This window comes from Lates calcarifer, unplaced genomic scaffold, assembly GCF_001640805.2.
Source record: "Lates calcarifer isolate ASB-BC8 unplaced genomic scaffold, TLL_Latcal_v3 _unitig_4223_quiver_1895, whole genome shotgun sequence".
NCBI lineage: Eukaryota > Metazoa > Chordata > Actinopteri > Centropomidae > Lates > Lates calcarifer.
Window position 1 is genome coordinate 16,047 of NW_026116782.1, and position 12,683 is coordinate 28,729.

The window sequence follows — 12,683 nt, forward strand, 5'->3', positions numbered from 1 at the left end:
TTTTAGGTGATGAATGGCAAACAGGACTTCATTTGAAGTTATTGAGCTATCACTTTTTGGTCATTCTTAATTGACTTTGTTTCAGTAAGATATGGTAACAATTGTCAGCAGCTTCCTCACTATACTGCAGGTCATACAAATTCCTGTAAAAAGTGGAACAGTAATTAGATATCTTATAAGGATCATTAGTAATCAGTAATAACAGATAGCAAAAGATCAGTGCATGATGGGAAACGCCTAGCCAGTTTCTATACTATTATTCCTTTAGCAATAATAATAATAATCATTATTATTATTACTATTTCCATTTTGACTTAGTCTGTGTATTTGCAATGTTGTCTTTCTCTTAACCCATCCCCCCACACCCCTCTCTGTCTAAACTCGGTTGAGGCAGATGGCCGCCCACCCTGTCTGGTTCTGCTCGAGGTTTCTGCCTCTTAAAAGGAAGTTTTTCCTTGCCACAGTCGCCTAGTGCTTACTCATGGTGGGATCTGTTGGGTCTTTCTCTGTAAATTTTATAAGATAAAGAGTACGGTCTAGACCTGCTCTATATGTACAGTGCCTCAAGATAACTTCTGTTGTGAATTGGCGCTATATAAATAAAACTGACTTGACTTGACTTGACTATACAGAAACTGCAATAAATTTACATCCAAGATAAAGTTGCAATTTGCTGCAGGATTTTTTTTTGTCTTTCATATGTACGGCTTGGTCTGTGACACAGCCCTGCTATCTTGAACACAATTTTGGTTGCTTCACACTTCCTGTCATGAGGGTGGAGTCTTTCCATCCACACAGTGTTCAGCACAACTGTCAACCACAGACCAGAGCTGCATCTTCCTGCCTCTGGTAAGTTTGCTTTTATAAAGAGAGAGTGTTGTTCTAGTAAAGAAATAGTTATGACTCTTTCCATCGTCATCTTTATTTGTTATTGTTGAAATTCTTACAAAAAATTAGTGATTCAAGTCTGCTGAAGGAAAAAAAAATAATTTAAGATTCAGACATTTTGTGAAGAACTTTTATTTTATTTCACAGTGTCATAACAAGTCAGAGAAGTCAGGCTACTATAGCCATAGATTATTTTGACAGTTTGGCAATCTATTGAGCCAAATGAGGAAGACAAGCTTCTTGTTTTCTGGGAGGAAGTTGACTGAAATAACTACTGACTGACACATTTTCGAAAAAAGGCATTTGGTTTCTGAATCCGGAACTGTTAATTACATTATGGGAAATGCATTTTGAACATTTTCACATAGAGATATTGTTTTATTGACAAGAACAACTCATGGCTCCTAGATGATATCTCATATTACCTGTATAAATGTCAAGTGTCAAGTGTAGTATTTTGACTGTGGACGTTGCACCATTCACGTATACAACAGACCTGACACATTATCAAATTGGCAAGCCTTTACTGTTTGCTCTTTTGAGGTTAGCACTCATAAAGGATCCAACGAGCAACCTCCAACAACCCATAGGAGCCTTTCAGTGGCAGGCGTACCGGTGCTTCACCGTCATGGTAACAACAGTAAACACATGGTTAACATGGTGGAACAGTCTCAGTCTGGATAGGTTTAAGCATAAAAACTACTTAGTCAGGTTTAGGAAAAGATCATGGTTTGGCTTAAAATTGGTTGTGGAACAGTCATGAATTAGTTTCATGTGTGAAGGTCCTGTATTTTGTAGGCCCATCAATCCACTGCAACCTACTGCTAACATGGACGTTGTTGCTTTTATAATATGTCATCTAGTTTATTCCATCATAATTACTACGGCTGGTAGATGTGGATTTAGCTAGATGCTGCAGAGTTCTTAGTTTAGAAATGCCTTTCGGCCATGTATCAAATTAATCTGCCCATGGGTGACTGTTTCCTTTTCCCCCTATCTTTTTCTTTTAACTGCTTCATCCACAATGACTGGCCTGGAGAAACAGTCGCCGTGACATCCCCTGGTAGACCCTTAAACTCTCCATTTATTGTTAAGCATTCCTCCTTCAGAGGCTAGTATTTTTAGATCTTTTGCTCAAAGGCTTCCTCTGTCCTGTCTTTCCATGGGACCATCAGCTGATGCTTGTGCTTTTAGACCAAGTGTTAGAACAGGTGGGTCCACCTGCTCAGTATTTCTACCCGATGCACCTCCTACAGTGCCATTGTGCTGGCTGCAGGGTCATCAGCAGGGAGCCACCCTTCACTGATGTTTCGCTCCTTTAATCCTGGGACATTTTGAGGTGGTGGAGCAGTGACACCCTCCCATTCAGCTGTCCCACAATAGAGGTGGACCAGAGCTTGATATCTGGCCATGTTGAAGTTGTGGTGATCTCTCTTACCTCAGTAATGTAATACTAATGTCCTGGCAGAAGATGTTTTGGCCTGATCTTGGATTCCTCCTTCAGTTCTAATGTTATTGCTGTCAGGACCTTATCATGCCCCAATCTATTTCTATTTGTTTGTATACATACATATAAAATAGATAAGTTCTGCTTCCTCATGAGCTCCTTGTCAGGTTGAGTCAGAAAGCGGAAATGTACTATTGACCTAAGACTTCACTGCTCCCTTTTACCTTTTATGGCGTCAACAGTGTGCGAAAGAAGCCTCTACACAGGAAACCATCGTCTTCATATTTAGTATTACACTTGTTAGCCTGAACTCTGACAGTGGGTGGATGTTTCACACATATTAGCTTAGGTGCAACCATTTTCATATATGGTTACCTGATTGGATGATGCTCTTAGGATCTTTGATTTTTTAATATTAGATAATATCAGTTGCATTCACGGGCCACTCTTCATGTTAAGGTTAACCAACTTAGCAGGGGTAAGTTTTTTTTTTCCTTGATAAAGCTCTTGTGTTTAGGTTTTTTAGTTGCTGACAAATTGTCAGTGTGCACCAATTTCAACACGTTTACAACTCATAAGCAATCCTTATAGCAGCTGTGCTGTGTTGTATTTCAGCAGCCTAGCATTTTAGCATATCTGTACATGGGCAGATGTAAATGTGACCTTGTTGACTCTGCTGTTTACACATATCAGCATTTGGAGAGTTTGTTCGTATATATCACTGTCTTGAACGTGAAACTGGTTCAGCCTTTCATGCTTATTTATTGAGGTTGTAGATTGCAGTAGTGTTGTACTGGGCTACATCACATTTAGGTTTTGTCCTTAGGTATGGACCCTTAAACATTATTACACATACATATATGTATATGCATAGTTCTGGTTATGTACAAATCCCTCATGAACTTTAGGTTCCCTAATACTTTCACTGAGTGTGATAACCATTCAAGCTGAGTGTCTTTATACTTGCGAGTGATATTAAGATGTAGGTTGGCACACTTTATACCTGTGACTGTTGAGAATATTCTGGCACCAACACCAAAGCCATAACTAGCCCACCAGGTAAAGATGCTGCATACACGTAATTAGTTGTAATATTTAGTCTTCGGTCAAGTGACTGTAGAGACCAAAAAAGTGACAAGATCAGTCATAAACCTGACTGTCAGGAATAAAGGAGAAAGTTAGGTGATGTTGTTGCTACAGAGACCTGTGAATGTATCCCTCCTGTGCAGCATGATTGGTTCATAGCCATGTGCATGTTGCCTATTTTGGAAATGTCTATTGACTTTCAGCGTAAAAGCTTTTTGGACAAAATAAGAACCAAGAGCACCATGCCTTTATAGATTATAGCTCAAACTCTTCAGTGGATCAGCTGATTGGCAATTAATTGTCAAACACACATAAAAAAATAATTAAGTGAAGAGGAGGCTACCTAATATAAATGTCAGTCTTTAAACCAAACTAACTGGCAGGACAACACCCTCTGCTGGTAATCTGCTACTGCTACAGTTTACTGCACTCTTACACACACAGTTCAAGAGAAATGCCCCAATAACTTGAGTGCATTTGTTGGACTGATTTGCATCATTATCTGAACTTTGAGAGAAAAGGTAGATTATGGTGTAAATTCATGGATGGCAGTATTTCATTGCTATGTGGCTATATTTTTTCCTCTTTTTACTCTTTAAAATTTATATCTACCACAATATCTGAATTTATAACATAAATGAGAAATTGAGGTAATTTTCAAGTAAGCTACAAACTTTGAAATACCTAACAATCTTAAGGTATTTTGTATGTTTGTCATAAGTAAATTAAGGATGGATTTGTGTAGGGGGGGGTTGTGTCATAGTGACAGTCAAGATAATGTTGTCCTGTATGGAAATCTCACCGATTTGATTCTATTGAATGTTGCTCTAAGAGAAAAAAAATCTTCATTTTGTGTCAGCAGGAAATGGATCAGTTTTTGCTCTTTCTTCTGCTCCTGCTGATGGGCAGAAATGGTAAGCTGGTTAATATTTTTATACTATGAATCAATGGATAGAATTACCATGTGTAATACCTAAGGAGTCACATAGTAAAAGGCACATAGAATGTACCTATTGAACCAGTTTGTCATTGGCTAGCTAGGGGCTGAAAATAATTCAAGAAAAGAGGAAATCTCAGCAATAAAAAAAAGGCCAAGTTCTCATTCAGTTTCACAAGGAACCTTGTCCTTTAAGTTGGAAAACATGGTCGCAGGAAAAAACATCCTTCAGGCAAAGTTAAGAGAAAACAGTGTTTTAAGAGAAAACAGTGTTTTCTCTTTGATGATGTAGTCAGGTCTAATGGTTTAAAACATTAACAGCTTTGACCTCACAGGGTTTTCATTGCAGCAGGAAAAATAAAAAGACATCACTGTTTTTAAATTTTATTTATTTGTATTTTTCATGACTGATGAGGTAGGCCATATTAGGTAGGCACAACACAGCAATTCAATTTGTGATTGTGATTTCAATTGTGACCTTACAGTGTGTTTACGAGTCTGTGTTTTTCTTTGCAGGTCTGTGTCAACAAGAAGAAGTTTGCACAAAGTCGGTGATCAACTCCTGTGATGACTGTATCAAATCTGGGCCATACTGTGTGTGGTGCAAACAGCTGGTGAGAAAGAAACTCAGTGTAACATCTATATGCTGTTCCTGCTCAGGAGTTTGTATCAACATGCAACCACAGCTCAGCTTTAAGGTGATAGCTAGATATTATTTTAGCCACTTGGTCAACGGTCACCCTATAGGACACAGCTGAGGTTAATAAAGAGAAACTACATTATGAATATAACAAGTGGGTACTGATATGTCCACCTCTGGTCCTTAATGATGTGAATTCAGGTTCATCCCACATGATTAGCCTTGTTGTTTTCTTAGCTAAGACATAAGTCATAACACAGCTAAGACATTTGTCATAACATTACCTGCATTAGCTAATGCAGGTAATGTTATGACAAACACATGACATTGTGCTGAGGGCTTCATATGAATAGAACATGGTGACAAGGATAGTAGTCCATCACACCATTCAATATAACCATACAGTAGTTTTTTCAAATGTCTACAGTTAAAGTTCATCTGAAACTTACCATATAATACATGATCACTGCAATGTTCCGTGAACTCTGTTAGTCAAAACTTTAACCACAACAATGCTAAAATCCATAAATCAGTCTGATGTTTATTGAAATGAATAGGATGAAATGTCACTCTGACTTTTGGTACTTTACACAAATTGTCTCTGAGACGGTGTATACATTCTTTGACTATCTATTTTGAACCTAGCTACCTCAGCAGTCAGTGTCGATGTGTCTACATGTTAACAGGAATGAGAATAGCATATTTTCTTCCCCCCAATATTGCAGCCCCCATAGAGACTGTGACAACAGGGACACCAGTCGTACCTTACAAGTGGTATTTTGTGGGCAATTCCTGCAGGTGTATTGACATGTTTCCTTACAATGGGAATATCCTTTGTCAGAGATGACAGAAACTGAATGACATCAATGAAGTGTCTCAAAAGATTGTTGTGATATAAAACAAGTAGATTGCACATTCCTCAAATACATTTTAAAATACATCTTAACTTAGCCATGACACAAGCTGCACTGTTTTAAAAGACTTTGTCTTTGCAGGTTTAGTTAAAATATATTTCTGATTTATTTATTTACCATTAATTCTTCTGGTCATTTATCTTAATGCAGAAGGACCAGGCTTTTTATGCATTTATATATTCTTTGTTTGGAAAAGGTAAAAAATTGTGGCACTGACTGGAAATGAGTGGTGAATAAAAACAAAATTTGTGTTAAACAGTAAGTGGTGAGTATGACCTGATACTGTTAATATTTGAGCTGTAGAAACAAAACTAATACTAAAGATATCTTGTGAGCCATTATAGTGCTGGTATTAATTTAGACATTATTTTTAATAGTGGCCTTTACTTGAGAATTTATAGTATATTTTATACTGTGACTTGTTCAAGACTTAAAACAAGAATAAATGCAGATATACTGTAGATGAGTGAACTTTGTACATGTTTAGAATAAATGACAAGTGTTATATTTTTTCATGTGTTTTGCATTGCCTTTACACAGAATTTCACCAAAGCAGGTGAGCAGGAAGCAGCACGGTGTGACACCAAAGCTCAACTGAAAGCCAGAGGCTGCGGGGAAGAAGAAATCATCTCCCCTAACATCAGTATAAAGCCTGAAAAGAATGTTCCATTGTCCAAATCATTCAACCAGCAGGAGCCTGTCCAGCTATCTCCGCAGGAGATTAGTCTGAAAGTACGACCAGGTTAGTGGAATCTGTTAATAATGACCTGTGATAATTAAAGAAATACAGTGGTTGGGTTCCAGATCAGAGTAAAGCCAGAGCAGTTAAATGTGGGCTCCATGATCATTATCTGGGTTTGTGGGGAAAAGAAGTCAAATTCTAGAACTCTTACTATGTTTTTATGTTTTTCACAATTATCTCTCATCACATTTAATTTGATTCATTTGTTTGCTTTTTTGTTGTGTTTACAGGACTTCCTATCACATTCAATGTTTCTTTTAAAAGAGTTGAGGGTTATCCAGTTGATCTCTACTACCTAATGGACCTGTCGTATTCCATGAAAGATGACTTGGCAAATGTCAAAAAACTGGGAGAATCTCTTTTTCAAGCTCTGAAAGAGATCACTGAACATGCTCAAATAGGTAATAAGACTGCAATCTTAATCTGACAACTTGAATTGTAAAATAAAAACATTATTTGCTATTATGTAATACTTAAAAATACAGCCACAAATTACAACATAATTATCCTTTACATACCACGTATCATATAATCACACGGTATGGTATAGTAGTTTTATTTGGTAACAAGAAAGGAAAAGTAGGAAAAATGGGTGATGGTGCTGGTATTAATATATTTACGCTGAATAACATTACAAGTATAAAGTACTTGATTATCGTCATTGACAATCAAAACATTTGGCTAAGCCTTGAATAAGGGCATAGTGCTTGTAAGGAGCATGTTAATGCCTATATCAACTTTTATGTCCTGTCATATCATCAGTTCCTAAACAATGAAGGAGCTGACTATAGATATTTTAACTCACAATATGATTGTATATAGTAAAAAGAGTAGCCTCTCACTTAAAATGGCAGTTTTCTCAGCCTTGTCAGCTTTTTTGAACAGTACAGTATGGGTGATTCCAGCCAAGCTAGTCATGATGACCTTTTAGTGACAGTAACATCAGGACAAGTTATTGAAAATGTTAGAGAACGTTCTAGGGTATGCAGGGCATGAATCAAAGTACTGCTCATTCAACCCTTTTTCATTTTAAGTGTACAGGTTATGTAGGCTGGAAAATAAAGCTGTCCCTCATTCACCCTCCTTTTTGATCTAAAGTCAAAGTTTACACAGTATAGACCATCTCCATGTTAAGTCACCTTGTCTGTGTCAATGTAGACAGTAAGTAGAATGTACAGAATTTGTTGGTTTGCTGTGCTCCTAGAGGCCTCCTGAAAGAGGTGTGCACAGTTCTAGGTGTAGCATGTAGATCCATCACCCTTCACCTTGCCCACACAAATGTCATGTGAATAGTGCCATGGTGTCTAAGTACACAAAGTTTGGAGGCTGTACTCTAAAGTGTTGCTTTTTATACGGTATGTTATTTCTGTATATGTCTCGGTGGTTTGAAATGATTGTTTAAGTGCTAAAAACAAACAAATAAGTAACAACTAATAATGAGGAATTAATAGCCATTTCTATAACTACAGGATTTGGTGCCTTCGTTGATAAGACAGTCCTTCCTTACACAAACACCAACAAGGAGAAACTGCTGAAGCCATGTGATGAGGAAGAGGCTGACCAGCAGTGTCAGGCCGCCTTTGGCTACAGACATGTGCTCAGTATGACACCAAGCGAGAAGGAGTTCAGAAACAAAGTGAAAGACCAGTATATTTCTGGAAACTTGGACTCTCCTGAAGGGAGTCTGGATGCCATGATGCAGGCTGCTGTATGTGGGGTAAGGAATTATCCAAAGAGATGACTGCTCTCCAAGTAACTCAAGCAAAGCAAGTATGGGCTCATTAGAAAAGAATGGACCTAGAAGATCCTCTGTTATGGCCCATTCAAGTAGAAATACTTAATTAAGTCATTTGAATGTCACCTAGGCTATGCCTTTCAGTGTAGGTATAGGTATAGCATGATAGCTGTAACAGCTATGAACCACAACTTGCAATGTAAATTTGTGAAAACTTGCCAATTTATTTACTTATTAATTGTTATGGATTATTCCAATCCATTTTAGTGCCTGTATAAATGTATTTTAAGGTATTTTTTTTCAGGCAGTAAGATAAAGGTTTGTTTTAACTGGGTCCTTGACGCTCTGTTACTTAAATGGTCCATAACAAATGTTGTTTAGGACAAAATAGGATGGAGGAACAGCAGCACTCGGCTGATTGTACTGACCACTGATGCTGGATTCCATATGGCTGGTGATGGGAAATTGGCTGGTATACTTGAACCCAATGATGAGCAGTGCCACATGGAGGGCAACCTTTATATCAAGAGCAGTGAGATGGTATGTATGAAATCACAAAGGGAGTCAACGCTTAAAAGGGTTGCAGTGACCTGTTAGCAAAACTATGAAAATAATTATCCATAACATGGACATTGGGTTTACAATTTCACTGTGTGCAGGACTACCCATCTGTTGGACAACTAGCTGCACAGTTTAAAAAACATAATATTCAGCCAATATTTGCAGTGACAAAAAATATGGAGGCTGTGTACCAGGTAAATAAAATTTCATTTCCTTTATTTTTGTTTACCCATAGAACACACATTACATGTTTATTCTGACAGATCTTTCATTTTACCTCATGTTTTATCCTAGCAACTCTCTAACATGATCCCAAAATCAGAGGTGGGAGTTTTGACATCAGATTCTGGTAACATTGTTCAGTTGATTAAAGACGCCTACAATGTAAGTTGTCAATCTTTCACTGACAAATATTGTTACTTTTCTCCTTTTGTGTGATCATGTACTTATGAAACTGTGACCAGTACATACTTCCCCATGATTTTGTGCTTTTTTTAAAACCTTGCAATCTTTTCAAATGTGTAATCCATGACAGCGGTTGTCCTCCAAAGTAACTGTGACCCATGACAATCTCCCTGACGATGTGAGCGTTGTCTACAAACCTATATGCAAACATCCACAACCAAGCGACAATGAAGGGATTTGTGACAATGTGTCCGTGGGAGAGGAGGTCAGTTTTCTTTTCTAGTTTTTTTCATGGTGCTGTTCATATATCAAGTGCACACAGTTCTCGTTACATCAGTTTAAATTTTTATTGTGTTAAATTGTGATTCTCATTAATAAGTTATCCATGTCCTGGTCCACGTCCTGGTGGCACCAGAATAAACAAGGTAACCCAGACATCCTTCTCCCTAACCACCTCCTCCAGCTCCTCTGTGGAGATGCAAAGGCATCCCCAGGTCAGATGGGATGTGTAGTCCCCATTATGTTCAAGGTCATTCCCAGAGTATGCTCCCAGTTGGACATGCCCAGAGTCCTTCCATAAGGAGGTGGCTTGGAAGCATTTTAATCAAATAATTAAACCCCTTTAATTGGCTCCATTCAATGCAAAGGAGGAGCAGTCCTCCATCTCAAGGAAAGTCATCCCCACCATTTTCACTTTCACATGCTAATTTTCATTGTCTTATGTAGAGGGATGCTGCACTGTAGAGCTGGCTAACTTTAAGGCAGAGAGCTGACACACGATCAGGCTGACTTGGACAACAAGTCAGCAAAGTAATGGGCTAATTATTTTAGCCCATACAGATCCACTGATACTGATTCTTAGTATCAGATAAGGACATCCCTAGTTTTCACTTTTTTTAAAAAGGGACCAAATGGTGGGCTCAGGCTCCTGTGGAAAGGTAATGCCAAGATGCTAGAAAAGAGAATCTAATTGATTGTTAAACCTCAGCTTCAGGAGGAGCTGGAAAGGAGAGATTCAATGCCCTGAATAATGATACAAAAGAGGATGAAGAATGTGAATATCTCCTTTGACCTTTGCATGAAAATGTTTAGTTTTTTTATGAATTAATGTTGTAAATTAGTTTAAGTACACCTCGATCTGACTCCTCAACCCTGACTGCCCTCTCCAGATCTCTTTTGAAGTCACTGTGACAGCACGGTCATGTATGGAGAGGAAGTCTTTCACTATCAGACCACTGGGTATTAAGGACACATTGACAGTGACCTTATCAACAAACTGCGAGTGTGAGTGTGAAGTGGATGAGACAAACCATGTACACTGCAGGGAGAAGGGAAGAGTCAGCTGTGGTATTTGCAGGTAAGCTTTACTACCAACACAATAAATGTGTCAGTGAGTTGGCATGCACTAGAAGTTTTATATTTTGTGAAAAGGTACAATATTTGTTAGTTTAATTCACTGCATACACTGGGAAATGCCATATGTCATTTGTTTAAATCAGTAGAATGACCTATGTTTTTTCCTGAAGCACAACCTCAACAGTAATGGTCCTGATCCTTTGTCAGGAGCAAAGATGGAAGTAGCTTGAGGTTTAAGTACAACCTCTTTCCCCCATCTCTTACCCCCCGAGGTCACACAAACAGACTGAAACAACTGAGGCATGTCTCACCAAATAACATCCTGCATTGTAAGATTACAGAGTTGGCCAGACAAGTTGAGAAAGGTTCGGGGAGAAAACCAGTTACATTAATTTTGATTCTCTCAGGGAGAATGTCTCAGCTGTTTATCAATCTAACTCAACTATGTAAGAGCAACTATGTAGCAAACAGGGAAAAGCAATCATAGCAGTTCACCACTGGAACAGAGCTTTGCTGCATTCTTCTTGGTCAAATCCAAATCAGACCTGATGGTGGGGTGACCCTCCCTTCTCAAGACAGGCACTGATCCCATCAGTGTGTTTTCCAGATGTTAGTGGTGGCTAAAACATCGCCTTCCTAGCCTAACCATTGTCCCACTCAGCGCGCACTCTGATGCTCTCTATGGTACTGCTGCCGTGGCATCGGCTAAGAGCGCGCGACTTGGCAGACCACAATTCACAGCAACTTCTACCCACACCTCTCCTCCATTCCTCTTAGAGATGAGGCCCCCATCAGCTTGGATTTGCTACATCTTCACTTTATGTGGGAGAATTGAAGTCAGAAGACACAGGGGAAATGAAGAGACATGTGGCTCCATCTCAAGTTGCCATATACCCTCAGCATGCCTAGAGTTACTGGCAGGATCACTGGGACCTCTATCACAGGCAGAGACCCCCCCCCCTCAAGCTGATGCAGCTATACATTGCCTTTCTGCTCCTCCTCTGCCTCCACCACCTTTACACACATCTCCCACAGTTTGGGCCGGCCGCCTCTAACCTCTCCATTATTAGGCGCCAATGACTGCTTTACTCTCAATAATGTTATGACAGCCTGTTAGAGAAATCCTCACATCGTGGCTGCTGGGGTTCCCCTGGGCTGAGCTCTGTTACACGTCTTGGTGTTCATGTGCATCTCTGTCAGGGTGGGGAGGAAAATGCTTGTCAGTGGCCACTTGGAAAATCATTCAACATTTTGCCCGCTGATGATGAACCATCACATCTTGGTCCACATGGAAAAGAAGAATGCTTATGGGCCTGCAGCTTTCAGTGCTTTCCAGGGTTCATCAAAAACTACACAGACATGAACAATGTGGGCACAGGCACAAAATACATGCAGAGAATGTGCATTGCAAACCAAAAATGAAAATACAGACCAACAAAAAAATAGACTCAAAATGGATGCAAGTAACACAAAACTCTCAACAATTTATTTGTTTTCTTTCTGGGATAGATGAGAAGACTAGTATCTAGATATAGTTAGCTTAGCATAGACACTGGAAGCTAGCCTGGCTCAGTGCCAAGGTAAAAAACACACCTCTAGATTTCACCACAAAACAATATTCACACAAACAGATAAACTATAGAAGCAGCAACTGTCTCTTGTAAAATGCACAATAAAAGCAAAGGATGCTGGTGAAAAAGAGACTAGCTCTTTATTTTGTCATAGATTTTAGGTTTAATTGCCTAATTAATTTCTAATGTGTCCTTATTCAGATGCAATGATGGCTATGTTGGTCAGTTCTGTGAGTGTGCCATTGGCGACAAAGACGAGCGTTCCCTACGTGCATCCTGTCAGAGACAGAATGGCACTGAGTGTGAGAATCGAGGAGACTGCGTGTGTGGCAGATGCCAGTGCCACAGGACAGAGCAGGGAAGCTATTTCCATGGCGACTTTTGTGAGTGCGACGATGAAA

General features: G+C 39.1%; 1 protein-coding gene across 1 annotated transcript; it reads left to right on the forward strand.

Moving 5' to 3' along the window:
• The first annotated feature begins 749 nt into the window (after positions 1–749).
• On the forward strand, positions 750–10,716 carry LOC108897429 (integrin beta-2). The gene is made up of 11 exons (XM_018697041.2): positions 750–849; positions 4,284–4,335; positions 4,875–4,972; positions 6,453–6,654; positions 6,885–7,055; positions 8,124–8,371; positions 8,771–8,929; positions 9,049–9,144; positions 9,245–9,334; positions 9,486–9,620; positions 10,525–10,716. The coding sequence occupies exons 2-11, from the start codon at positions 4,287–4,289 to the stop codon at positions 10,714–10,716; spliced, it is 1,440 nt and encodes a 479-aa protein (XP_018552557.1). The 5' UTR covers positions 750–849; positions 4,284–4,286.
• The last annotated feature ends 1,967 nt before the right edge of the window (positions 10,717–12,683 follow it).